The 27,154-nt window shown below is 45.7% G+C and overlaps 1 protein-coding gene across 1 annotated transcript in view; it reads left to right on the top strand.

Annotated features, from left to right (window-relative positions):
• The first annotated feature begins 3,200 nt into the window (after window positions 1-3,200).
• Window positions 3,201-27,154, top strand: part of TRPV1 (transient receptor potential cation channel subfamily V member 1) — a 31,187-nt gene continuing 7,233 nt past the window's right edge. The window contains exons 1-12 of the mRNA XM_037133011.2: window positions 3,201-3,484; window positions 4,195-4,361; window positions 4,439-4,591; window positions 5,069-5,209; window positions 5,356-5,654; window positions 6,680-6,859; window positions 9,327-9,485; window positions 10,895-10,990; window positions 12,023-12,093; window positions 16,499-16,664; window positions 17,103-17,169; window positions 26,489-26,811. Of these exons, the coding sequence (XP_036988906.2) occupies window positions 3,201-3,484; window positions 4,195-4,361; window positions 4,439-4,591; window positions 5,069-5,209; window positions 5,356-5,654; window positions 6,680-6,859; window positions 9,327-9,485; window positions 10,895-10,990; window positions 12,023-12,093; window positions 16,499-16,664; window positions 17,103-17,169; window positions 26,489-26,811 (2,106 nt within the window). The remainder of the gene's footprint in view (window positions 3,485-4,194; window positions 4,362-4,438; window positions 4,592-5,068; window positions 5,210-5,355; window positions 5,655-6,679; window positions 6,860-9,326; window positions 9,486-10,894; window positions 10,991-12,022; window positions 12,094-16,498; window positions 16,665-17,102; window positions 17,170-26,488; window positions 26,812-27,154) is intronic.

The following is a 27,154-nucleotide window of genomic DNA, read 5'->3' on the forward strand; positions in this document are numbered from 1 at the left end:
CTTGGGGAGACAAGAAGGGAGTCTGCTCCCAGGGGATGGGCTGTGCCCTTTCTGGCTCTCTAGTCGAGAAAGACCCAGAAGCCAAACTAGGTCTTTGCTGGGCAGGATAATTTTCTCGGGACTGGCCTTTGGTTCAGTCGGGTGAGTGTGAATCTTGTATAAACCAGAACAGCCATCTCCTTCAGACACCCCAAATCACTGTTGGAATTCACCCATCCCTGTACGATGTTTGACAGTGACAATCGGGTTGCCATGGGGCTCCCATGCAGGACACATCCCAGGTCGGGCAATGACAGACTTCCTGTCCCTGTCCCTGTGCACCTTCACCACCCACAGCAAGTGGCCTTTCAGTTCCTATCCTGCTCTCTACTCTGGAGAAGCTTGGTATTTAGTAAGGAATCAGGTGCAGGGTGTGCAGTATAGATCCAGGGTTTGTTGACTGACTGGATGATGGTACTATATGAGCTGCTCCTTATTAACTGGGTTGCATTAGATTTGGATTGGTCAGAAGAAGAGTGAAGCTGCTAAAAAAGAACACTGCTGAAAGGTTGGTGGAGACTCCTGCTCTGATTGGTGCTCTTCTGTTGGTTGTTTAAGAGCCAGTATTCAGACAGCAGTTTTTTTCTTGATTTTGTAACCAGCCTTATCCAAGGGGAGACATTCCTGGGCGAGCCAGTCCTGGCGGATGCTTGGGTCTTATTCATACTTCATTTTGGGTTTTGAGCTTCCTGGGACACTTTTTGAGCAAGAGGGTGATACAGGTTTGGGGCTTCTGAGTGGAAAGGCTTTGTCCTCACCTGCCTGTCCCCGGGGCTGGGAGGGCCTTATCTGATTGCCCATGCCCGCCTCCACTCCGGTGTGAAGTTTGGGGCTGAGTTTATGGCTGAGAAAGAACCTTCCCAAGAGCAGGCAGTGGGCTGGAGAAGCTCTGGAGCCAGGCCTCCTGGGATCCAGTCCAGGTTCTGTTTATTACTAAATGACCTTGAAGAAGCAACGTAACCACTCCGTGCCTCAGTTTCCCCATCTGTAAAATACTGACCTCTTAGAGATGTGGGAATGAAGGGAGCGAATGCCTGTAAAGTGTTGGAATGACTCGAGCCATTGCACGGCCTGTGCTGAGACGTGTTGGTTACTCTCGCTCTGGCTATAGCCTTCTGTGCCCTTTCATAGCGGCAGGCTCCCTGTGCTCTGAACTGTCCTCGACAGAAAGGTGTCTTCTGGACGCACAGACAAGTGCCTGGTGTCAGCCTTCTGAAGCTTTCTGTGGCGCCCTACCCCATGCAAAAATATCCACATCTAGTGGCACTGAATGCCAAGGCCAACAGCCGTTTGGTTCTGACCCTGCTGCCTGTCCTCCAGTCCCACTGGCTTCTCCTCATCAACTGCTCCAGGATCCCCACCCTGTCTCCCAGTTATAGCCCAACCTGCTCCCCTGCAGGCCCAGCTCATCTGTCACCTCCTCCCTGCAGCCTTCTTCAGGACTCCGGCCCCTCCTGCCATCCCACGCCCCAGCCAGCACCTGGTTTCTGTCTCAGATGGGGTCTGAGTCCTATTGTGCCCCCTGCACAGGGCCGGGTACTCAGTAGGACTCAGTATGTACGTGTTGAGTGATTGATGAATGAGTGGGTGAGTGGTTGGAAGTGGGGCTCCCTGTGGCTGGGAAGACTTCCTGCCTCAGGGTTTTCACCTGATGGGTGAATCAGAGAAAGACTCAGGTCTTCCTGAAAGCAGAACAGGCAGAAGAGGAAATGGGCCAGCAGTCAGCCACCTGCCCCGTTCATGGGACGCAGGGTGATACGACCGCCTCATTCCCTGTGGGTCAGGGCGCAAGGACGGAGCTGATTTACTGCCATGACGCAGCCACGTGCTCTGCTTTTTCACTGCCTGGAATTTTACTGGAAAATGCCTGTCTGGAGAAGCTGCCCATCCCTTCAGTGGCTGCTTTCTGGAATCCAGCCTCTGCTGGAACATGACTCTCCCTCACTGCGGATGCAAGTGGGAACTAGAAGGGTCTGAATCTGATCCCTCTCATCCCCTCCGGGGTGACCAGCACAGCTTGCTTTTTTTCTCCCCCCATAAAGAGATGGATCAGGCGAGCCCCCTGCCCAGGAGGAGGTCCCAGGACAGGGGAGACAAAGCAGTGACAGAGTTGCTAGCCTGCACAGCGGACCGTGTTGGAGGGCCATGAGGGATGAATGGCAATGAGCCGGGCTGCTCTGGAGGGGGAGGGGATGTAACCAGTGCAGAGATTTGGGGGTGTGGAGGATCCTGGACCCCACAGGAGATGGCATCTGAGGGTGATAATGTTTGGGCAAGAAAAGGAGGAGAAAACACTCTAAGTGGAGGCACTAAAATAGTAAAGGCCATGGAGATTCAGGACAGCCCTAGGTGCCAGGGAGCGGGGATGCCCAGCTGGATGGAGGGAAAGAGCAGGAGGGGAGAGAAGAACAGTATCTACATAAGTTTACAGCCACATGTGCCGGCACTTGCCCACTCCAGGTGTTCAGGCCTGGGGGGCCCACTGGCCCCTCAAAGTAGAAAAGTTCAGAGCCAGGATGCTTGACATGCAATAATTTCACAAAAATAATAGAAAGTGCAAAAAAATCCCCTACAAACTCAGTGGTTGCTGCAACCAGGTAGAAGAGCAAAGGTCGGTGAGGGCAGGGCTGATGATGGGTGTGCAGGGCGCAGGGTTGCCTGTGCAGGTGGAATGGGAAGGTGTCACCCTCTGCCAGCCGCCCCGGTTCTGTGGTGCAGACTGCTCGGCTGTTTGTGGCTGAGCCATCTTTATCCCGTGTCACAGCCAGAGACAGTCACTGCCACTGTGTCCCTTATTCTGTTCTCGGAGGGTTGTAGAGTAGTGGCATCATTCGCAGTCTGCACATGAGGCAACTGAGGCTCAGAGAGGAGGACTGATCCATCCAAGCCCCTCAGAGCCTGCTGACTCCAAGCTGGGGCCCGTCCACTCCCAGAGGCTGATGCCCCTGGAAGCTGCTACTGGGCTTTCCGGGGTGGGAAGCACAGCATCCCTGAAAGCTTCCATTCTGGGGGGTTTGGGGTAGCAGCTGTTGGACCTGTGGGGTGTCCTGCTTCATAGGGGCCTTTGCCAGGAGGGCAGTTAGAGGGCAGAGTCATACAGTTCTCGAGCTGGGGACTAACCTGATCTTGGTGGCTGCCCACAGGCTGCCTCTCGGGCAAACATGAAGAAACGGGGGAGCTCAGACTCAGGGGCGTCTGAGGACCTGCCGCAAGAGGACTCCCTCCCAGACCCCCTGGATGGCGACCCTCACTCCAGGCCAGCTCCAGCCAAGCCCAACATCCCCAAGGCCAAGAGCCGCAGCCGGCTCTTTGGGAAGGGTGACTCTGAGGAGGCTTCTCCTCTGGACTGCTCTTACAAGGAAGGTCAGCCAGCCTCCTGCCCGGCCATCACAGTCAGTCCTGTTCTCATGGTCCAGAAGACTGAGGATGGCCCCACCTGCACCTGGTAAGCTGCGTCTGAAGCCTGGTTTCCTCCCCACCAGGAGCCCAACTGGCTCAGCAGGCTGAAGCCCAGGCATGGAGACACCACGTGGTGCTCTGGCTTACGGGCTGAAGGTCACAGAGCTGGAAAGCCTGGGAGCCTTCAGAGGTCGTCCATTGCAGCACCTGCACTCACAAGTCCTATAGGACACGTGGTAACCAATGCTGGCATGTAGGCTAATCTTAGTTACTGGTTGCTCTCCAGGTGTCTAGGCCTAGAATGTTTACCAGGCCCAAACACTTAGATTTTCAGTCAAAATGCTCAAGGGCTGATGCTTTTAGACAGAGAGCACAAAACAGCTCCAGTGAAAAGCCCACCAGCCCTCCTGCCTCCTCCAAGGCAAGAGAGAGAGAGAGGATGCGTGGGCTGGCTGACGTCTGGGGCAGTGTGAGGACAATTTTTGACTTAGCTGGGGCAAGCCAAACCCCTGTCTCCAGCCTTCCTAGGCTACGGCCTTCTGAGCAGCTCAGCTCCTAAGCAGACAGAGAGGCGAGTGGCCTGGGAGTTGGAGGAAGCAGCGAGGGCAGAGACTTTCTAGATGGCACCTCCAGACAGGGTGGAAGCAGAATGGGGCCTGTGCACCCCCTGTTCCCTGTAACTTACACTTCCTGGACAGTCACTGAGATGGCCCGGGGAGACCGGAGTATGAGACAAGGGTGTTTTCTGTCCCACAGGCAGCTATGCCAGGACTCGGTCCCTGCTGGCACCAAGAAAAGTCTCAAGCTCTATGACCGCAGGAAGATCTTTGAAGCTGTCGCTCAGAATAACTGTGAGGAGCTAGAGAGCCTGCTGCTCTTCCTGCAGAAGAGCAAGAAGCACCTTATGGACAGCGAGTTCAAAGGTGGCTGTGGAGAGGGCCGGGTTCTGGGTACGACGCCAGTTGCCACTCCTGGCCCTGACCCTCATTGTGTCTTGCAGACCCAGAGACAGGGAAGACCTGTTTGCTGAAAGCCATGCTCAACCTGCACAATGGGCAGAACAACACCATCCCCCTGCTCCTGGAGATTGCCCGGCAGACCGACAGCCTGAAGGAGCTTGTTAATGCCAGCTACACAGACAGCTACTATAAGGGTGAGGAGGGGCGGGGTGGCGCAGCCCTGCCACACGTGGAGCCGGGAGGGCGCAGGCAGCCTGGGCAAACCTCTGAGCAACTTACTCCTTGTCCCAGTCACCAGGTTGGCATTTCCTGGTCCTGGGATCCCTGCCTCCCCAACCCGCTGGCTTGGATTCTCCTGGGCTAAGGGTCCCATTCTCCCCTCTGTGGGCCTGGTGTTCCTGGCCTTTGGAACTGTTGGCCTCCCTCTCTGCTGCTGTTCTTTGCCCTTGGACAATTTTGACTCCTGTAGCTTCTAGACTGGTGACCCCTGCTCCTGGGGGGTCTCTAGTCCTGCCTCAGGGCCCCCCGGGGCCCCCTTTGTGGATCTTGGCCTGGCTTCTTCCTCTCCTGGGGGAGTCATCTGCCATGTTCTGCCCAGGCTGTCCCCCAGCACCTGTTAGGGCACCGCTTCAGGACACGAGCCCAAAGCCAACAGCACGCATCCTCCGTAGGCCAGACAGCGCTGCACATTGCCATCGAGAGGCGGAACATGGCACTGGTGACCCTCCTGGTGGAGAATGGGGCAGACGTCCAGGCTGCGGCCAATGGGGACTTCTTTAAGAAAACCAAAGGGCGGCCCGGCTTCTACTTTGGTAAGGAGACTCTGTGGAGGACACTTGACTTATTGATGATTGCTGAGCGGAGGTTTGGGGTGGGGTCAGAGGGAGTTGCAGGCGGGGTGTTCCAGGGCCCCAGCTGCCGGTTCCTGGGGCCCACTCTGTGCCTGTGTTGGCTGCAGGTGAGCTGCCCCTCTCCCTGGCCGCGTGTACCAACCAGCTGGGCATCGTGAAGTTCCTGCTGCAGAACTCCTGGCAGCCGGCAGATATCAGTGCCAGGGACTCTGTAGGCAACACAGTGCTGCACGCACTGGTGGAAGTGGCAGACAACACAGCCGACAATACCAAGTTTGTGACGAGCATGTACAATGAGATTCTGATCCTGGGAGCCAAGCTGCACCCTACGCTGAAGCTGGAGGAGCTCATCAACAAGAAGGGGCTGACTCCACTGGCCCTGGCCGCCAGCAGTGGGAAGATTGGGGTAGGGAGAGGGCTTCGTGTGCTGAGCTGGGGGTGCTGTGGGTGCTGTGGGAGGGGACTGCCTACCTCACTGAGCATGCCTGACATCACCGCCCTGTGAGTCCTGATGCTGTCACGGCAGCCTGTCAGGGTGGGCCGGGCCATTACGGTAAAGCCAGAGGGATTGTGAGAGCCGTGCAGAATCTAGCGTTGCACATGTGGCCTTTTCTTTCTCTCTTTCTATTTTTTATGGTTTCAAATCAACTTTATTGAGGTGTAATTTACATAAAACAAATGGAAACAAAGTATTCGGTTTGATGAGTTCTGATAAATGCACACAGCTATAACCACCACCCCAGTCAACCTGCAGACCATGTTGTTGCCCCAGCCGTTCTCTTGCCCTTTGCAGCCAGTCTTCCTGCCCTCTGCCGTCCCCCACTCTAGACAGCTGCTAATTTGCTTTCTATCACAGCAAATGGTTTTGTAAAAAAATTCTTTGTCCACTTGCTGTCTCAATTTCTGGGAAGCAAACCTAAGCATTTAACCTAATTAAATGATCATGAGATGCTTTTTCATTGGCTTTTGTCAACTTTATTTTTATTGAAATTATTGGGGTGATATTGGTTAATAAACTTATACAAGTTTCAGGTGTACAGTTCTATAATATATCATCTGTATATTGCACTGTATCCACCTGTGGCTATTTCTCATTTCTAAATCTGAGCATCCCCAACAAGACACGGAGAGTGGGTGGGGTGCTGAGGCCTGGCCATGGGGGTGGGTGGAGCTGAGGGTAATATGAATGTGATCGGCCAGGTGTGATCATGTGATGGGTCAGATGTGGCTGCAGTCAGGATCTGAGGCAGCAGCAGGTTGATCTTGATGGCAGTCAGAAGGCTGCAGGATGGAGACAGGTGCTTGGGCGGGATCTCCAGCTGTGCTGGGAAGCAGAATTATTCCCGAAGCAGAGCTGATGGCCCAGTGGGGATACAACCTGCGGCAGGGCACCAGGCTGGTCTCCCACAGGCTCTTGTATTCCCGTGGCAGGTCTTGGCCTATATTCTGCAGAGGGAGATCCATGAGCCCGAGTGTAGGCACCTGTCGAGGAAGTTCACCGAGTGGGCCTACGGGCCCGTGCACTCCTCGCTCTATGACCTGTCCTGCATTGACACCTGTGAGAAGAACTCGGTGCTGGAGGTCATTGCCTACAGCAGCAATGAGACCCCGGTGAGTGGGCCGGGGCTGGGACCCAGGGAGGGCTTTCAATCTTGCCACACCCCAGCCCCTACCCCACCCTGGTCCAGCCCTGTTGTGTTCTCATCGATGAAAAACCTGCTGCCTGGCGCCCAGGTCCTGCAGCCTCATCAACCTGTTCATTTGCCCTGAGTGGTTTCCTTCATCACACAAACCATATACAATCATATCCCCCTTAAAACTTAAATCAGAAGTACATAGGCAAAAGGAATCCTTCTTTTATCCATACAAAAACATGTAGCTTCATTTCATTTACACAGATGGGACCATACTACACATCGCATAGAAAAGCCAGTTTTTTCACTTAACGTTGTGTCCTGTAGACAGTTTTATGTGAGTACATAGGCCAGAAGTGGGGAATTTGCAAAATTTATATTTTAATAGTAGCCGAATTATTCTCCAAAAAACTTCAGGTCTGCCCTATATTGGCCGAGCACCTGGGTATTACCAATCTTTTTATTTTTTAAAAAACTGTTTAAGTGCAAGGAGACAAAAATGCTATCTCACTGATGTCTTTTTTAATTGAATTTATTGGGGTGACACTGCTTAATAAAGTTATATAGGTTCAGGTGTACAGTTCTATAACACATCATCTGTACATCGTACTGCGTGTTCACCGCCCCACGTCAGTCTCCTTCCACCACCTTTTCTTCCTCCCTTATCTCATTGATGTCTTAGTTCCCATCGTGTTGATCACTGCGGGGTTGGTCATTTTTCCATGTTTGTTGACCATTCGTGTTTCTTTGGTAGATTTCCTGTTTGTTGTCCTTTGCTCTCTCTTCTACTGAACTGTTGGCCCCTTTTGGTCCGTAGGTGTTCTTGTTATAGGATGAACTGATCCTTTCTTTGTTGCATGTTACAAATATTTTATTTTCTCCTAGTCTGTCTCTTATCTTTTAACTTTGTTCAAGGCATCATTTGTTTATAAAAGGCTTTCTTTCTGACAGAGTCAATTGGTTAACCTTTTTTTTTTTAAACTTTTAAATAAATTTATTGGGGTGACATTGGCTATAAACTTACATAGATTTCAGGGGTATAATTATATAAGACATCATCTGTGTATTGTATCATGTGTTCACCACCCCGATCTTTTTCTTTTATAGTTTCTGTGACTTGTGCCTTGCTTCGGGAGTCTTCTCCTACTTCAAGATTATACACATATCCTCCCATCTTTTCTTTTACCTCCTTTGTATGTATTTTATGTTTGCCTCCTTAATTTATCTGGAATTTATGTTTGTGTATGTGGGAGGTGGGCATCTCACTTAATTACTTGGTTTGCAAATGAGGGTCCCGATGCCACTAAACGAAAGGCCTGCCCTCCAGCACGGTTTTGAAAAGGCCACCTTCCCTGCCCGTCCTCTCTAAGGTGATGTGCTGAGCCTCTGAAGCTGACCCTGGGGCCAGAGCCTGTGCTGTTGGTGATGAGGGGCTGCCACCACGTCTCGCAGGGAAGAGAGGCTGAGGTTACTGAGTAGAGTTCAGGGGCCGGGGAGGCCTGGCCTGCAGTGCTCTGATCTGTCCGCACCTACCCAGGCTCCATGTGGAATCTGGAGGACTGGCCTGGTAGCAAATGGACTCAGAAGGACTGGGGTGTTCGACTCAGGGAAGGGAGGGATCTGGCGCCACAGCTGTCACCTTCTGTCTCCGGAGGCTCTCAGGGGCCAGGACTGCAGTACTGGGGCCCCCGTGTGCAGAGCTGGAACCACTGGTGAGAAGCAGAGGGGACAGACTTTATTCCAGAGGATAGATCTGCCCGACAGTTAGTGTTTCTCCACAGATTTTTTGAGGCAGTGGGGAGCTTTCCATCCCCGAAAGTATTCAAGAGGACACTGAACAGGGATCTTGTTGGGATACTTGAACCTTACCATAGATCTCCTGGATACCAGCCTTTTGCCCCAAAGCATGCTTGTAGCTATAGTTTCCCAGGCACCCACCATGGGAAAGGCTTTCTAGTCGCCAGTCTCCCATCGGTAGTTACCACTGCTGCCTGGATGGCCTGCCTGACCCAGGGCTGGAAATGTGAGAAATAAGGAACCCAGAGGCCTCTTCCTACCTGCCCTCAGCCCTTCCCACAGCAGCCTCATGTGAGACTCTGCCTGTGCCAGCCTCTACCCATTATTGTGGGAATAATAAGGAGGTAGGTGCTCTGGAATGAGTTGTTGGAGGTAATGGACACAGAATGCTGGGTAACACTTATTAGTTCTTAAGAGTCAAGGGCACTTGCCCAATTTCACCCCATTCACTGTGCACACAGGAGCACCGAGCCCTGGGGGTGGATCTGCTCATTCAGATTTGTGACCCTCAGTGGCTCTGTGGGCTGAGGATGTGGTCATGGCCGGTCCTGTGCAGAGGTGTGGGTGAGAGGAGCACCTCAGGCTGATGAAACGTCAAGGGGGCTGCTGGCAGGTGAGTGAGCCTCACCTCTCTTTGCTCCCCTTAGAATCGCCATGACATGCTCTTGGTGGAGCCGCTGAACCGCCTCCTGCAGGACAAGTGGGACAGATTCGTCAAACGCATCTTCTACTTCAATTTCTTCGTCTACTGCTTGTATATGATCATCTTCACCACGGTCGCCTACTACAGGCCTGTGGAAGGCTTGGTGCGGCCTGAGGCTGGGGCCTTGGTGTGGAGTGGGGGGAGAGGGGATGGCATTCCTATAAGACCCCCAAGACCCCAGGCCTGGCTGGGCCCTGAACTCCTTCCCTGTCCTGGAAACCTGCCCTGTCTCCTGTTCTCAGCTGCTCCCTTAGCCTCCTGGTTCTGTGAGGCAGACACCCCTGCTTGCAGAGGGTGAGTACTAGGTTAGAAAGGATGCAGGAATTAGGGCTCAGGAAGCAGCTCTCCCCTAGGCTGGGTGTCCACAGGGGCACGGGGTGACGTAAGCCCTAAGCCCACTGCCATCCTGTTTACCTGCCCACTTCTGTTCACTTGCTCGCTCATCGTTCTCCCTCTAGACATAGACTTTTGAGCACCTCTTCTGAGCCAGGCCCTGGGACATCCATTAAATCAGCTTAAGAACAGATTTTGCCTCTTTCAGGAAACACAGGCTCCCTTGAGTTTCTGAATTAAGTCCTTTCCATTCAATAACCACACATTTAATTTTGTTGCTTTTATTTCCAGGGCGCCTTGCTTGTAAATTTGATTTAAACACTCAACTTCCTAGTAGTGTAAAACTTGATCTCTATCTACCTATTGAGGCCATTTAATGACTTTGTTTTAAGAGAAAAGAGAAATGTGCTAGTAAGATAGTCTAGTGAACTAGTATTTATGAAACATCGGCAATGGGCTAAGAGGAGACCCACATCAGGAAACGGTGTCCGACAAAGAGGTGTGGGGCTTCTCTCCCCTCACCATCCATGGGCACCCTTGACAGTGCTGGGAGACCAGGGGTTCACCGTAAGTACTGGGAGCAGCAGGCAGCACGGTGGCATTGGGTCAGGAAGAGAGCCTCTACCAGTGCCATCGCCCTCCTTCCCATGGAACTCTGGGCTGGGGCTGAGGCTTGTCCGAGAGATAGTGCAACACTGCAAGGGTGCTCTGCTTGGCACCTGGAGGCTCCCACTTTGGGAGTCAGGTCCCACAGAGGAGCGCCCTTTCAGTTGTCCATAATAGTGCATTGTCTTTTTTTGTGTCTCTCTCCTGAGCCTGAGCCTCTCAGCCAGTGGCTGGGTCTTTTTCTTTTCTTTCTTTTTTTTTTTTATGATAAAGATATTTATTTATTTTTAGAGAGAGGGGAAGGGCAGAAGAAGGAGAGGGAGAGAAACATCAATGTGCGGTTGCCTCTCACTTGGCCCCCACTGGGGACTTGTCCTACAACCCAAGCATGTACCCCGATTGGGAATCAAATTGGCAGCCCTTTGGTTCATAGCCTGTGCTCAATCCACTGAGCTACACCAGCCAGGACAGTGCTCGGTCTTAATCACAGGGCTTGGCACCTGATAAATCTTTGTTGAATGAGTGAATGAATGAATGAATGAATGAAGCCACTAACTTCTCTGCACCTTGCAGCCTCCCTATAAGGTGAAACACACTGTTGGCGACTATTTCCGAGTCATTGGAGAGATTCTTTCTGTATTAGGGGGAATCTACTTTTTTTTCCGAGGGGTAAGCATTCTTTTCCATACTGTGAATTTCCATTGTCATCAAAACAAAAAGCCAGGAGAATCACTCAGTACTCACTCACTTACTTATTTGTTGTGCAGGGAATGCCTTGCTTGAGGAGCTGAGAGATGCATGTACCAGTTGGAGGGTGGGCATCTGCTCAGTGGGTCCCTGTAGGCAGTCATTCTTGAAGACAGGGATCTCCACTCAATGTAACATTTAATTACAGAAGTAGAAATCTACCCATATACTGGAACCATTTTATTTTAACTGAAAACTCATAGATGCATATTCCTTGCCATTCTTCTAATAGATGGACAGTTTATTTTTTGAATGTGGGACCACTGTTACATGTACAAATAATTTGGTATTATTGTAACTCTTTCCTCTTTGATCTAAGCTACATCCAATTTTTTTAAGTGACTTACTTTTAAGGAGTTTATTCAAATTCTTGGACTCTGTCTTCATGGAAACAACGATCTTTATTTTCACACTTATAGTTTATATTATAATAAAGGACAAAGCCAGAGTAGTAAGTGCAACAACAACAAAAAAGCACTCTTGGCAAACACAGGGCCAGCAGGAGGAGTGTCCTGTGGAGGGTCTGCCAGCCCCAGTGATCAGCAGGGCATGGACGTCCCTCAGAATGTTGTCAAGGAAAGGGAAGTGCTGGTTAATCTGGTGAGTTAGTTCAATGGAAGCTGATTAAAGATTTTTTTGCGGTAATGTGTACTTAAAGAAATTAGGGAAAAAAAGCACAGATTAGAAAGGAAAAAAAACCCACCCAATCTCATTATTCAAGCATAACAATTAATAACATTTGGTGATTTTCCTTCCTGTCTTTACTTCCAGGTATAGTTGTCATTGCACTCTCTATCCTTAAAAATAACTCCTGAATGTCATGTAACATTACCCCATTAGCCTTCCACTCCCTTCGTGATCTCTGCTTTGACTCATTTCCCATGGTGCCATTCTGGGTGCTCAGCGCCTAGCCACATCTAACCTTTCCTGGAATCTTACTTTGTTTACCTGCAGATTCAGTATTTCCTGCAGAGGCGGCCATCACTGAAATCCTTGTTTGTGGACAGCTACAGTGAGATACTTTTGTAAGTGACCCTTCGGCTCTAGTGCCTCAGTAGCAGACAACGTCCTCTGGCCCAGTCCTGAGGTTACAGCAATCAGATCTCACTCATTCTCTCACATACACTCAGCCTGGGACATAGGAGGACTGCACACCATGTTGAGTGAATGATGGAAGGCGCTGAGTAAATGTTTGGTGGGTGAGTGAATACCCAGGGTCCACACTATGCCAGGTATGAACCAGGTGCTGGGGAATGCTAGACAAGTCCCATGGGCTCTTGTGGTCTGAGTCAGATGTACCCTTATTCATTTTTTCCCATCCTTTTGTCCATCTGTCTGGCATTTACCAAGTTAGCCCTGGAATCTCAAGATACAGTAGACATGGCTTCTGCCTTCATGGAACTTCCAATCTTCAGGGCAGAGTTTCTGAATGTTGGTTGGCAGTATGGACATTTTGGACCGGATGAGTCTTTGTTTTGGGGGCTGTCCCGTGCACTGTAGAATGTTCAGCAGTATTCCTGGCCTCTCCTCACTAGACGCTAGTAGCTCTCTCCCTGTCCCATAATCCTGACAATCAGAACTGTCTCCAGATACTGCCAAATGTCCCCACTTGGCTGGGGGGTGGGGTACATCGCCCCTGATTGAGAATTACTGCTTTAGGGGGAGACAGATTAATAAACCAGTTATAAAAACAATGTACATGTCACAGGGAACCACTATTCTTCATAAATAAGCCAGAGCCTTACGAGGTTCCCTCGAAGGGCCCAAAATACAGAGGGGGCTTTCAGTTGGCAAAGGGTCCTTCTCCTAGGATCTCAGCTCAAGCCCTCTTCTGAGACCCCGGTTTTCCTCACCTCTGGGCCTTCTCTCTTTATCCCTGGCAAGTGCAGGGAGTTGATTTCTCACCCTATTGTAGCTCGCTTGTCCCTAGGATGCAAAAACCCCACCCTTTTACTATAATCTTGAGATAGTTACACTTTAGTCCCAAAGGGCAAATTCAAGGGCAGGGTCTATAGGTTAGCACAATGCTGATTTGCTTTACTAAGAGGCACAATGCTCTCCTACATGGCATTATACCAATAAACTTGATTTTGGTCCTAGAAAGACCCACTGTGGACATATCAATCATTTTTAAATTTTAATTTCCCAAACCTACTCATTCATATAGGTAGAGATTTAAAGAGTTCTAAAAAGCTGACAGCCACTATCTGAATTCCCCGTTTCAACATTCCCACTCCTGGCAATCTCACCCCCTCAGGAACAGCGAGGTCCCATTCTTGTAGCTCTTTGTTTGACATGTGCATCTGGTAGATGAGGACATAGCATCCTTACTCTGCCTTCCCTTCTCCTTTCCCTCCACTAGCCATCCAATGTGGCTTGTAGTAATTTTTGCTTCAATCAGTACTCAGTATTCATATTCTTATGTCTCTGTAAATATTATATGCAGTGGAGCTTCAAAATATACTATAATATTTCTTTTCTTTCCGTTTCTCCTAAAGTTAATAATTACCATGTTTTCCTTGTGCCCATTGTTACTTTTTCCTCACACATCTCGAAGCCTCTCAGTACAATTTTTCTCAAAATCAGTGACGTAAATTATACGGTCAGATTCTCCATTTTTTTCTTGAAGAATTCTGCCTGGAGTTCTGTCCACTCTTTCTAAACGGGCTGGCTGTCCTCTGGGCCGGCCGCTTAGCTGGCATCCCAGGACTTCTCTTTGCTGCCAGCCTTAGGATTCTCATTGCTTTCCTCTTGCATTAGAGTTCTTGTCTCTTTCTTGGCTTTTTCCTTGTTTTATCTGAGGACACCCTTCAGCATTTCCCCTGGTGAAAGAGGTGGTGTGACGGTAGAGAGTACAGAGACGACAGCTGTCACCATGCCTGAGTTCTTTTTTTTTTTCCCCACCACCCCTTTCCATGCCTGGGTTCTGAGTTGCGTTGCTCCCACGTGTACTTCTAAGAGGTCATCTCTTCTTCACTAGCACCTTGGAGGTCCTTCTTGCTTCTATGCTGAGTTGTATTTCTTGCTTTTTGAACCCTATGTCTCCCTGTTTCCTGACTTATATCCATATTTTGGGGGAGGGCATCCTCAACTGATGAAATAAGCCACATAGTGGGGATTCAGGAAGTATTGATAACAATTTCTTTTAAATCTGGCACATCTGAATATATTTGTACTATATTTTCACATTTGACTGATAACTTGGGTATAAAGTTCTTTTAAAAATTTGAACATACTTCCCCATTGTTTCCATGTTTCCAGTATTATAGATGACAAGTCCAAAGACAGTCAGATTCCAGATCCTTGAAGACCTGTTATGGTTTTTCTCTTTGTAAATCTATAATATCCTCTTTTTTCCCCTAGTGTTGCATCATAATTTAGATCTTTTTTTTAATCCAAAGTTCTGGGCACTTAGTAGGCTCTTTCAGTCTGGAAATTTATGTCCTTTATTTTTTGGAATACTTTTGTGAATTATTTCTTGATCTCTCTTCTGGAACTCCAATAATATACAAAGGCCTCCTTACCTAGTCCTGAACTAGTTCTTGTATTTTTCCTACTTGTGTTTTATCTCTTTATCTTTGGCTCTTCTTACGGGAAAGTTCAAATTAACCTTAATTTCCAGCACTTCTATTGGATCTAATATTATTTTTTCATTTCCAAATGCTCTTCTAAAAAATTCTGTTTGTTCCTTATTTATAGCACTCTGTTCTTATTTCATGGGTGCATTATCTTCTTTTGTCTCTCTAAGACTATCCTCAGGGTATCTGGGGATTTTTGCTGCCTGCTCTTGATTGAGAGTTAAGGACTGGAAAGCTGGTTGGTAGCTCTTAATGTGTAAATGGGGCTTATCAATTTTGATTACTCCAGGCTGGTCTAGATAAACCATTTACTGGAGAATATCCGATGTCAGCCTATTGCATCTTTTCAATCTTTGACCTGGAGGGAAGAAGTCTGGCTGCTGACTTTTGGAGAGCCAGGTGGAAAAGAGGATTTTCTGTAAACTGTATTGTATAAATAGCACAATCTCCTGTTTTTAGTAAAATATCAATGCTTTTGCTAGTAACTTACAAAACTGGGTCCAAAAATCCCCTGTTTTATCCTCTTCAGAGACAAAATCTCCTCTCTTCCTTATTTTGAGTCCCTTGTCACCTCCCCTCCAGAGGTCCCTAAGCCTTTCAAGGCTCCTTGATTAAAAGAAGTGGTTCTCAGCTATCCCTGCTGAGACTTAGGTTGGGCGTTCTGTGGTCTTCTAAGTGAGTTCCCTTTGTCCACTGCTTCCCAGCTTCCAAGATTCATATGCGGGAACTCATTTGCCACCCAAGGCAACCCTTTCCCCATTTCAACTGGCATCAGTTCTTACTTTGGCCAGATTCTGCTAGTGCAGAAGTTTTTCTTTCCAGCAGAACTTGAATTGATGAGCCGGTTTATTGACATCAGTTTTTGATAGACTCAAATCAGCACAGTGCCAGCTTCTTGCTGGGTTCTCTCACACAAACCGGAGGTAAGGTGGTCACTGGTCACTGGTCTACAGTGTTAATGCAGACGGGGGGACTCTCAGGAGGAGATTGTGATGAGCAAGGAAGCCTGGGACTAATAAGTAAAGAAAGACCACTGGGCAGACCCTGTCATAGGATCCTTCAGATGTCCTCCACCCTGTCCAGGGCTCTGACTGGGGTAGCCCCCACTGCACTAAGGGGCCAAGGGACATTTTCCCTGACTCTCCTCCTGAGTTTGAGGATGTGACCATCGGACTCTACCTGCGGCTTCCCTGGAGTGCAGGCCTCTCACTCCTCATGAGCCGAGGGACCTCCTAGACCTCTGTTGTCCATGAGGCTGTTTTTCTGGGGACTGAGCAGGAAGGTGGCTGGGGCTAAAGCAGTTTTTCTCAGCCATTTTTACTTTTGCCTTTTTATTTTATGTATTTATGTGTTTATTTATTTATTCCTCACCCAAGGACATGCTTAGTGACTTGAGAGAGGGGAAGGGAGGGAGAAAGAGAGGAAGAGAAACATTGACATGAAAGAGAAACACCCAACCAGCTGAGCCACACTGGCCAGGGCTATTATTGTCTTTTTATTATTGTCTTTTTAGATCATTTTTTCCAATTGCCTTTCCCATATAATTGTAATACCACAAATGTACTGTACAGCTGAATATGTACTGTATTTATATCTGTGCCTTATGTATAAAGAGCATAAGATTTCACATTCCCCCTACCTCAAACCAACATTTGCCCCCATGGGGGCAATATCACTCCCACAGAGAATCATGGGCTAAAGGGGGCAGGACAGCCAGCCCTCCCGCACTTCCACCGTGGCCTGTGGCATGTTCCTCTGTGGAGAGGCCCAGGCAGTGGGGGCGTTCCTGTCTGTGGGGGTGCCAGGCCTCCTCGGTGCCCTTAGACAGGGCTTCCTGTCACTCCACCCTCAGCTTTGTGCAGTCACTGTTCATGCTGGGGACTGTGGTGCTGTACTTCTGCCAATGCAAGGAGTACGTGGCCTCCATGGTGTTCTCCTTGGCCATGGGCTGGACCAACATGCTCTACTATACCCGCGGCTTCCAGCAGATGGGCATCTATGCCGTCATGATCGAGAAGGTGGGTGCCAGGGCCCAAGTGGGTTCTCCATGGAGCCTGTTTTCCCCATGGGTATGTGAAACCTGGTCCCACAGATTTCATCCATCTTCTCTACAGTGCCTGAGGAAATGTGGGTTTGGCTGAAGGCTCGCTTTCCCCGCTAATTACCCCCCATTTCAGGCAATCTGGCCTTGACCCAGGTTTGGGGGCTTCCCTAAAACTTGACCCACCCCCTGCTTACTAGGCCCCCCCCATTTCCCACCAGAACAAAGGCCATGGGGGTTGTGCTGTAGATGACACCCTCATAACGCCTAAGCTACACACCGCCAAAACACCTCCCTGCATGTTCTCTGATTCCACTTGGGCTCAACATTAAGCCCTAGGCTGACATAGTCCTGGTCCTTCCCCGGGTCCCGCCCAGGCCTGGATTTGTTCTGACAAGCTTGCTCTCTCCTGCAGATGATCCTGAGAGACCTATGTCGCTTCATGTTTGTCTACCTTGTTTTCTTGTTCGGGTTTTCCACAGGTAAAAGCGTGGTCGGAGCTGGTAGGGGGAAAGGACTCCTGCTTACCTCAGCTTCCTGAGGCCTCTGCAGGGGCTGGGTGGGCCGGGCCCTGTGGGATGCGCATCTGCACAAAGATCACAGGGAAATGAGCGGGAGAACCTGCAATGGCTGTTTATAAAATATAGTAACTAATTTTTAAAAACATTTTATTTATCTTTGGAGGAGAAGGGAAGGAGAGAGAGAGAGAAATATCAATGTATGGTTGCCTCTCATGGGTTCCTTGCTGGGAACTGGCCTGCAACCCAGGCGTGTGCCCTGACTGGGAATCGAACCTTGATCCTTCGGTTAGCAGGCCCACGCTCAATCCACTGAGCTACACCAGCCAGGGCATAAATGTGTTAACTAATTTTTGAGGTAGGAAAGGATACTTGCCTGTAGGTTGGCTGCATTATGGCTAAGTTTATTTCTTTTTAAAAACCTTTTGTTTTGACATTATTTTAAAGTTACAAAAAGTTGTGAGAATAGTACAAATAACCCTCTTCACTCTTTATCCAGATTTCCTGAATTTTACCGCTTTTCAAATATCTTTTCCTCTCCCTGTTACACAAACACACACAGTATAATGATCAAAATCAGGAGATTAACACTGATACAGTGCTATTAGCTAATCTACTGGGCTTATTCAGATTTCACTAATTGCCCTCCTTACCAGCGTCTTTCACAGGCATGAAGGCCTTACCAGCGTCTTTCACAGGCATGAAGGCCCCAGACCGTGCATTGCAGTCAGTTGCCCGCCTCTTAAGTCCCCTTCAATCTGCAGTACTTCCTCCAACTTTCTTTGTCTTTTGTGGCCTTAGCATTTTTAGTGAGTACAGGCCAGTTTTTACTATGTCTCTTGATTTCCGTGAAATAGGAACAATTTCAGGGACAGAAAATAGCATCAGCAAAGACATAAAACTGTGAAATAGCATAGTGAGTGTGGGGAATAAATAAGCAGGGGTGGGGGGAGGGTGGGGTGATCGTGGTAGTGGTAGTAATGGAAGCTAACATGTAGTGAATGCTTATTATATGCCAGGAACTCTTCTAAGTATTTTATGTGTTCTCACTCATGTCATAGAAACGGAACTCAGTGTGGTTGGTTGATGAAAGATAAGGCTGGAGATATGTGTGTGCACCAGAGCTAGGACTTTATTCTACAGGTGGGTGAAACAAGAAATGAGAAGAGTAGGAAGGATGACATTAGTAAGACTTATCAACTTGATTGGACACTGGGATAAGGGCAGTGAGAGGTCACAAGCTTCTGGCTTGGGCAACATTAATACAGTATGAAGATACTGGAGGAGACAGGCTTAATGAGGAAAATGCTAAATTTAGTTGTGAGTATATTGTGTTGGAGGTACTGGTGTTATCTGGAGCTCAGGGTCAAGTTCAGAAAGGCGTCTGTAGCTGTAACCATAAAATAAGGAATATATGAAATTAATTAGAATTGATTAAATCAGTTAAGATAGAAGGCAAATCAAATAGGGTGATGGATTAAACACAAAGAATTCTGAGAATCATTAACGTTTAAGAGAAGAGCAGATTTAAAAGGAGAAGTTGGAGAGGGAGGAGGAGACTAGAGAAAGTAGTATTATGGAAGCCAAGAAAGTTTCCGGGGCGGGGTGTCTAGTCAGCAGGTCTCGGTACCAGAGAGAACCAGTAAGTTGAGACCTGAAAGTGCCAATGTGGTTGAGAATTCAAGGTGGTGGGTAATGGTTTTACGCTTGAATCAGAGGGACTAGTTTATTTTGAAATTCAGAGACAAAATAGCCAGTAGAAGTGAAGAAGCTAAAGACATAAGATACATAAATGTCGAAACAATACCCCTATGTGGAATTACAAACTTTTAAAAATGAATTCATTCAATACAGTACATATAAGAAATCTTAGTAAGAAATATTTTGTAGGCTTATTTTGAGTTCCTGTAAATTTTCTTAAAAATGTATTTATATAATTTTTCAATAATTCATGTTTTGCAGTTATACTCTCTTTCTCCCTAATTGATTAGCTATATCATTAAATTTTACTAAAGTTGTGGGCTTCAAGGACTCAACATATTTGTTAAAATATAATTTAAAAGCCACAGTTGTAGAAGAGTGAAACTTTGCCGATATTTTTCTGTGATGAGCAAATGGAATGCAAACTTCATAGAGATTGGAAACCATAAGATACCAAAAAATATCTAGAAGACAATGTCTGTTCAGTTGAGTTCAATGCAATATAAGTCATTCATTGAATGCCACGATGCCATGTATTTTCCCCCCAGAGCTGGAAAATATTTTATTTTAAATTTAATATAATCAACTTATTTGTTTTCCACCTCCTTCCACCCCCTCCCCCTGGCAATCCACACCATTGTCTGTGTCTCTTGGTTTTTCTTTTTTTCTCAATCCCTTCACCTCCTCCCCCTGTCACCCACGACCTGACAGTGTCAGACTGTTCTCTCTATATGAGTCTGTCACCACTTTGCTTGTTAGGTCATTTTGTTCATTAGATTTCACATATAAGTGAAATCATATGACCTTTCTATGACTGGCTTGTTTCACTTAACATAATATTCTCCAGGTCCATCTGTGCTGTCATAAACGGTAAATTTCCCTTGTTTTTCACTGTGGAGTAATATTTCATTGTACAAATGTACCACGGCGTTTTTATCCACTCATCTACTGATAGACACTTGGGCTGCTTCCAAATCTTGGCTATTATAAATTACAGTGCAATGAACACAGGGGTGCATATATGTGTATTCTTTCAAATTAGTGTTTTGGGTTTCTTCAGAAAAATTTCCAGAAGTGGAAACACTGGATCATAAGGAAGTTCCATTTTTAATTTTTTGAGGTAATTCATACTGCTTTCCAGTAGTTGCTCCAATCTACATTCTTACCAACAGTGCTTGAGGGTTCCCTTTTCTCCACATCCTTGCCAACATTCTGACAGGTGTGGCTTTAATTTACATTTCTCTGATGATTAGTGACATTGAACATCTTTTCATATTGGCCATCTGTATGTACTCTTTGGAGAAGTGTCTGTTTAGGTCCTTTTACTTGGATTGTGAGGGTTTTTTTTTTTTTTTTGGTATTGAGTTTTGTAAGTTCTTTATAATTCTTCAGTATTACCCCATTATCAGATGTATCATTGGCAAATATATTCTCCCATTCATTGGGTTGTCTTTTTATTTTGTTAATGGTTTTCTTTGCTGTGCAAAAACTTTTTAGTTTGATGTAGTCCCATTCTTCTTATTTTTTCTTTTGTTTCCCTTGCCTGAGGAGATATATCAGAAAAAATATTGCTACAAGAAATGTCCAAGATTTTACCATCTATGTTTTCTTCTAGGATGTTAATGGTTTTGAGTGTGACACTTAAGTATTTAATAAATTTTGAGTTTTTTCTTGTGTATAGTGTAAGAAGGTGATCTAGTTTCATTTTTTGCATGTATTTGTCCAATTTCCCCAACACCATTTATTGAATAGACTATTTTTACTCCATTGCATTTTTTTCCTTTGTCAAATATTAATTGATTGTAATAGTGTGGGTTTATTTCTGGGTTCTCTAATCTGTTCTACTGATCTATACGTCTGTTTTTATGCCAGTACCATGTTGTTTTGATTAGTATGGCCTTACAGTATAGTTTGTTATCAGGTAATGTGATTCCTCCAACTTTTTTCTAAAGATTGCTGTTGCTATTTGGAGTCTTTTGTGGTTCCATGTAAAGTTTTGGAATATTTGTTCTAGTTCTGTAAAATGCACCATTGATATCTTTATAGAAATTGCATTGAATCTATAGATTGCTTTGGGATATTTTAATGATGTTAATTCTTCCTATCCATGAACACAGTACATACTTCAACTTATTTGTATCTTCTTCAATTTCTTCCTTCAGTGTCCTATTTTCTGAGTACAAGTCTTTTATATCTTTGGTTAAATTTATCCCTAGGTATTTTTTGATTTTTGATGCAATTGTAAATGGGATTGTTTTCTTAGTTTCTCTTTCTGATAGTTCATTATTAATGTATACAAGTGCAGAAAATTTCTGGATATTTATTTTGTATCCTGCAACTTCACAGAATTCATTTATCAGTTTTAGTAGTTTTTTTTAGTGTTCTCTATATATAGTGTCATGTCATTTGCAAATAACTACAGTTTTACTTCTTCCTTTCCAATTTGGATTGGATTTTTTCTTCTTGTCCAAGTGCTTTTGCTAGGACTTCCAGTGCTATGTTGGATTACAGTGGTAAAAGTGAACATCCTGTCTTGTTTCTGATCTTAGGAAATGCTTGTAGTTTTTGCCCATTGAATATGATGTTGTCAGTGTGTTTGTCATATATGGCCTTTATTATGTTGAGGTATGTTCCCTCTATTCCTACTTTGCTGAAGAGTTCTTATCATAAATGAGTACCGGGTTTTTATTAGATGCTTTTTCCGAATCTATTGACAACGTTATGTGATTTTTATCTTTCATTTAATATATTGGTGTAACATGTTAATTGATTTGCAGATATTGTACCAACTTGTATCTCCAGAATAAATTCCATTTGATCATGATGTATGATGTTTGTAATGTATGGCTGGATCCAGTTTGCTAATGTTTTATTGAGGATTTTAACATCTATGTTCATCAGGGATATTGGCTTATAATTTTCTTTCTTTGTAGTATCTTTATCTGGTTTTGGAATTAGAATAATGCTAGTCTCATAAAAAGAGTTTGGAAGTCTTCCCTTCTCTTAAATGTTTGGTAGTAGTTTTAAGAATAGGTGTTAGTTCTTTGAATGTTTGGTGGAATTCACCTGTGAAGCCATCCAGTCCTGGATTTCTGTTTGTTGAGAGATTTTTTAAATTGCTGTTTCAATTTTACTAGTTGTAATTGGTCTATTCAGGTTTTCCGATTCTTCCTGATTCTGTTTTGAAAATTGTATGTTCCTAGGCATTTATCCATTTTGTTAAGATTCTCCAATTGGTTGTTTGCAATTTCTTTGCATTTCTTTGGTGTCAGTTGTTACTTCTCCGCTTTCATTTCTGATTTTAGTTATTGGGTCCTCTCTCTCTTTTTCATGATGAGTCTGGTTAAAGGTTTGTCAATCTCGTTTATCTTTTTAAAGAGGCAGCTCTTGGTTTCATTGATCTTTTGTATTTTTTTAGACTCCATTTTATTTATTTCTGTTCCAATCTTCATTATTTCCTTTCTTCTACTCACTTTGGACTTTGTTTTTGTTGATCTTTTTCAAGTTCCTTTAAGTGTAATGTTAGATCGTTTATTTGAGATTTTTCTTGTTTTTTTTTTTTTTTGAGATAGGACTGTATGATGTGAATTTCCCTTTTAGGACTGCTTTTGCTGTGTCCCGTGATTTTGGGTTGTTATGTACCTATTTTCATTTTTTTTCAAGGTATATTTTGATTTCTTCCTTGATCTCATTGTTAACCTATTCATTGTTTAGTAACATTTTATTTATTTATTTTATCATTATTTTTTTAAATGCAACTTTTTGATTCATGTAAAAATCCATTCAATCATAAAAAACATACTTCCCTTTCTTCCCCAAGAGTCTGGTATAATCAACATCCACAGAGACAAAGCAAACCATTCACATTTCTTAGTCTGGAGGCTCTTCTCTCAGACCAAAAGGGACAATTTTCAGTGTTCTCTGCTAGTGCTCCAAACAGTCCCAAGCAGGAAGCAGGTCAGCAGTCCTTTGGTGGTCTGAGGTGAGGGGAGGCTGGAGCTGGCTGGGTTGGGGTTGTGCTGGCTTCCAGTGCTGGGTGTAGGCCAGAGGACCCTTGCTAATGCAACTTCTCAGGGCTTCTCACAGGGAAAGGCTGCTAGCAGTTGTCATAGTGTCACCAGAAAGGGACCAGGCTCATTGCAGCTTTGCCTCAGGCTGGCTGGTAGTGTGTGGGTTCTTGACTTTGTGCAGGAAAGATTTCACAATATGAGTTCAGGTGATTTCGAGAGTACGTTTATTAAAGCGGGGGATAATGAAACAAGGAAGGGGTTAAGGTAGAGGAAATAACAGGAGGGTGACTAGGTAGGGCTGCTTTGGCTCTCTAGAAATGTTATAGGAGAGAAGTGGGCCAAAGCCAGGCTGCATGGCCTCACCAAGAAGTAAAAGTCAAAGTGAAAGAAGTGAGCCATGGCAGTGCTGCTTTTACTTCACTGAAAAGTCTAGAATAGAAGAAGCACCAAGAGAGAGTCTAGGGGCAGGGGTGTCCAACCTTTTGGCATCTCTGGGCCACACTCGAAGAAGAAGAAAGGCACGCATATTAAAAATCCATTGTGACATGTAATCACAAAAGAAAATCTTATTTATTTATTTATTTAATTTATTTTTTATTGATTATGCCATTACAGTTGTTCTATTCCCCCCCTTCATTCCCCTCCACCCTACCCCCATCCCCACCATTACCCCCCCTTTAGTTTATGACCATGTGTCTCAAGTTCTTTAGATTCTATATTTCCCCTACTATTCTTGCCCCCCCCCCCCATCTATTTTCTATTTACTGTCTATGCTCCTTATTTTCTTTTAAGTAAATTTACGATTTTGGATTGGGCCGCATTCATGGCCTTCCTGAGCCGCAAGTGGCCTGAGGGCCATAGGTTGGACACTCCTGGTAGGCAGTGCTCTGTTTTGGCTTTCTGGAAACATTACAGACAAAAAATGGGCCAGCTGAGCTGAGTGGACTGACTGAAAAGTCAGAGAAAAGGGGCTTTTTGCTAGGACTGAATCTGGAGACAGATTCAAAGGGTTAGCCTCAGATGAACCTCCACTGCCCATTGCTCCTCTGGTTACAGGTCTCATGGGGACCCTTAGACTTTAGGAGAGAAAAGTAAAGATGCACACCTGAGAGGGAAGAAAAATGTGGGTGTGTGCGCTCTAGAGAAAATCTGCCTAGTAACATGTTATTTAGGCTACATGTCTTTGTGTGTTTTTCAGTTTTTTCATGTGATTGATTTCTAGTTTCATACTGTTATGGTCAGAGAAGATGCTTGATATGATTTCAGTTTTCTTAAATTTATTGAGACTTGTTTTGTGTGCTAATGTGTAGTCTATCCTAGAATGTTTATGTGCCTTTGAAAAGAATGTATGTTCTGCTGCTTTGGGGTGAAATGCTCTGAAGATATAAATTAAATCTATCTGGTCTTATGTGTCACTTAAGGCCACCATTTCCTTGTTGATCTATCTATTAATGTCAGTGGGGTGTTAAAATTTCCTACTGTGGCTGTAATACTGTCAGTCTCTCCCTTCATGTCCATCAACATTTGCTTTACATATTTAGGTGCTCCTGTGTTGGGTGCATAAATGTTTACAAGGGTTATATCTTCTTGTTTGATTGTTCCCTTTATCATTACATAGTGTGCTTCTTTGTCTCGTAGTATAGACTTCATTTGAAAGTTTATTTTGTGGAATATAAATATGGCTACCCCAGCTTTTTTTCATTTATATTTAGTTGCATGAAATATCTTTTTCCATCCCTTTACTTTTAGTCTGTGTGTATCTTTCATTCTGAGGTGGGTCTCTTGCAGATAGCCCATATATGGGGTTTGTTTTCTTATCCATTCAGCTACCCTATGTCTTTTGATTGGAGCATTTAAGCCATTTACATTTAAAATGATTATTAATAGGTACACATTTATTGCCATTTTATTCTTTTAACCATGCTTCCCTGCCACCACCTTCTTCTCCTCCCCCTGCTTCGCCTTTCCTCCTCTTTCTCTTCCTCTTCCTCTTGTTCATACGGGCCCTTTAACATTTCTAATACTGGTTTGATGGTAAGAAATTCCTTTAGCTTTTTCTTGTCTGGGAAGCTCTATTTATCCTACAATGAAAGATGATAGCCTAGCTGGGTAAAGTAGTCTTGGTTGTAGGTCCTTATTTTTTAATTAATTTTTTAATCACTTTGAATATTTCATGTCAATCCCTTCTGTCCTGAAATGTTTGTTGAGAAATCAAATGATATTCCGATGGGAGTCGCCTTGTAGGTAACTGTCTTTCTTTTGTGGCTTTTAAGATTCTCCCTTTGTTTTTAACCTTTGCCATTTTAATTATGATGTGTCTTGGTGTGGTCCTCTTTGTGTCCATCTTGTTTTGGACTCTGTGTGGTTCCTGGACTTCTGTGTGTTTTTCATTCACCAAATTAGGGAAGTTTTGGTCATTATTTCTTCAAAGAGGTTCTTGATACCTTGCTGTCTCTCTTCTCCTTCTGGTTTCCCTATGATGTGGATGTTGTTATGCTTCATGTTGTCCCAAAGGTCTCTTAAATTATCCTTATTTTTTAAAATTCCTCTTTCTTTTTGCTGCTCTGATTAGGTGTTTTTCTACCTTGTTTTCTGAATCGCTGATTTGTAGTTCATCCAACCTACTGTTTATTCCTTCTAGCATATTCATCATTTCAGATATTGTATTCTGAAATTCTGTTTAGTCCTTTATGATGATTTCTATGTACTTTTCTATGCTGTTACATCTTTATAACCATTGCTTTGAACTCTGTATCTGATAGATTACTCATCTCCTTTTCATTGAGCTTTTTCCTGGAGATTTCTCTTGTTCTTCCATCTGGGGCCTGTTTCTTTGTCTCCCTGTTCTGGCTGCCTCTTTGTGTTTGTTTCTATGTATTAGGTAGATCAGCTGAGGTTCTGACTCCCAGTCTTCGTGGAGTAGAATCTTTGTCTGGGACACATGGGCAGCTTTAACAAGGATCTTGGACTGACAGGAATTGGTGTGGGCTGTGGCCCCTGATCTGAATGACCTGTTTATCAGGAGCCACAGGCAGGGATTAAGCCAGGTGTGTTAGATAGTGGTTATGCAGTAACCTTGGGGCATAGCTGCTACAGAAGCTATCAGACTCTGGACTCCATTTCCCACAGAAGAGTGCAGAATGCAGCAAGAGGCCATTCTGCTCTGAGCTGCTGAGCCCCCTTGGTTCTGGCATGGCTGACTCTGGGCCACCAGCTAAGAGGCACAAGCAGGCAGGGTGTGACTGAGAAAGTGGGTGTGGAGCCAGGGCTGACACATAAGTTTAGGCAGATTGTGCACTGCCCAAAGCTGACTATATTTACATTGTACATATATGTTTGTATATTTATTTTAACAGTTCTTCAGAGCAGCTGATGAAGTTCTTATCTAACAAAATGGTATATTATGACAATATCTGATAGTTTTGGAGAAGGAGGTGCCTTTACACAAAAGTGCTGCATAGCCAAATAGTGTTCCTGATGCAGACCCATCCTGGGGTAGTGGGTTAGTATGTCAGGGCACCTGGGGTCTTGGCTTCCATTCAGCTGCACCTTTCCCTCCCCATGTCTTATAGCGGTGGTAACACTGATTGAGGATGGAAAGAATGACTCTGTGTCAACTGAAACCACACCACACAGGTGGCGGGGGCCTTGTTACCGGTCACCTGACAGCTCCTACAACAGCCTGTACTCCACATGTCTGGAGCTGTTCAAGTTCACCATTGGTATGGGTGACTTAGAGTTCACTGAGAACTATGACTTCAAGGCTGTCTTCATCATCCTGTTGCTGGCCTACGTGATTCTCACCTACATCCTCTTGCTCAACATGCTCATCGCCCTAATGGGTGAGACTGTCAACAAGATTGCACAGGAGAGCAAGAACATATGGAAGCTGCAGGTGGGTCGGTTGGTGGGTTGTGTGCAGCAGGAGGGTATCAGCTACCGTCTGCTGCTTAACACAGCTGGGCTTCCGGGCCCCTGCAGGGTTTGAGGAGGGGCAGAAAGCTCAGTCAGGTCCCAGGGATCAAGCAACAGCATCTCTCTCAGTCAACCCCCTTCTGGCTCTTCCCACGGGGTTTCCCTGTCCAGTGTCATTAGTTTGTGTTCATAAACACAGTGTTCACTGTGGTCTGGGTGGCTCCTAAGGGAAGGGGACAGAGGGCTCAGCCCCAATCATGCAGTTCTCATCTCAGGGGAACCGGGTCTAGGCTGGGTACCAGAGGAACAGCTAATATGGGCAG

This window comes from Artibeus jamaicensis, unplaced genomic scaffold, assembly GCF_021234435.1.
Source record: "Artibeus jamaicensis isolate MK-2021 breed Jamaican fruit bat unplaced genomic scaffold, CSHL_Jam_final contig_777, whole genome shotgun sequence".
Classification (NCBI taxonomy): domain Eukaryota; kingdom Metazoa; phylum Chordata; class Mammalia; order Chiroptera; family Phyllostomidae; genus Artibeus; species Artibeus jamaicensis.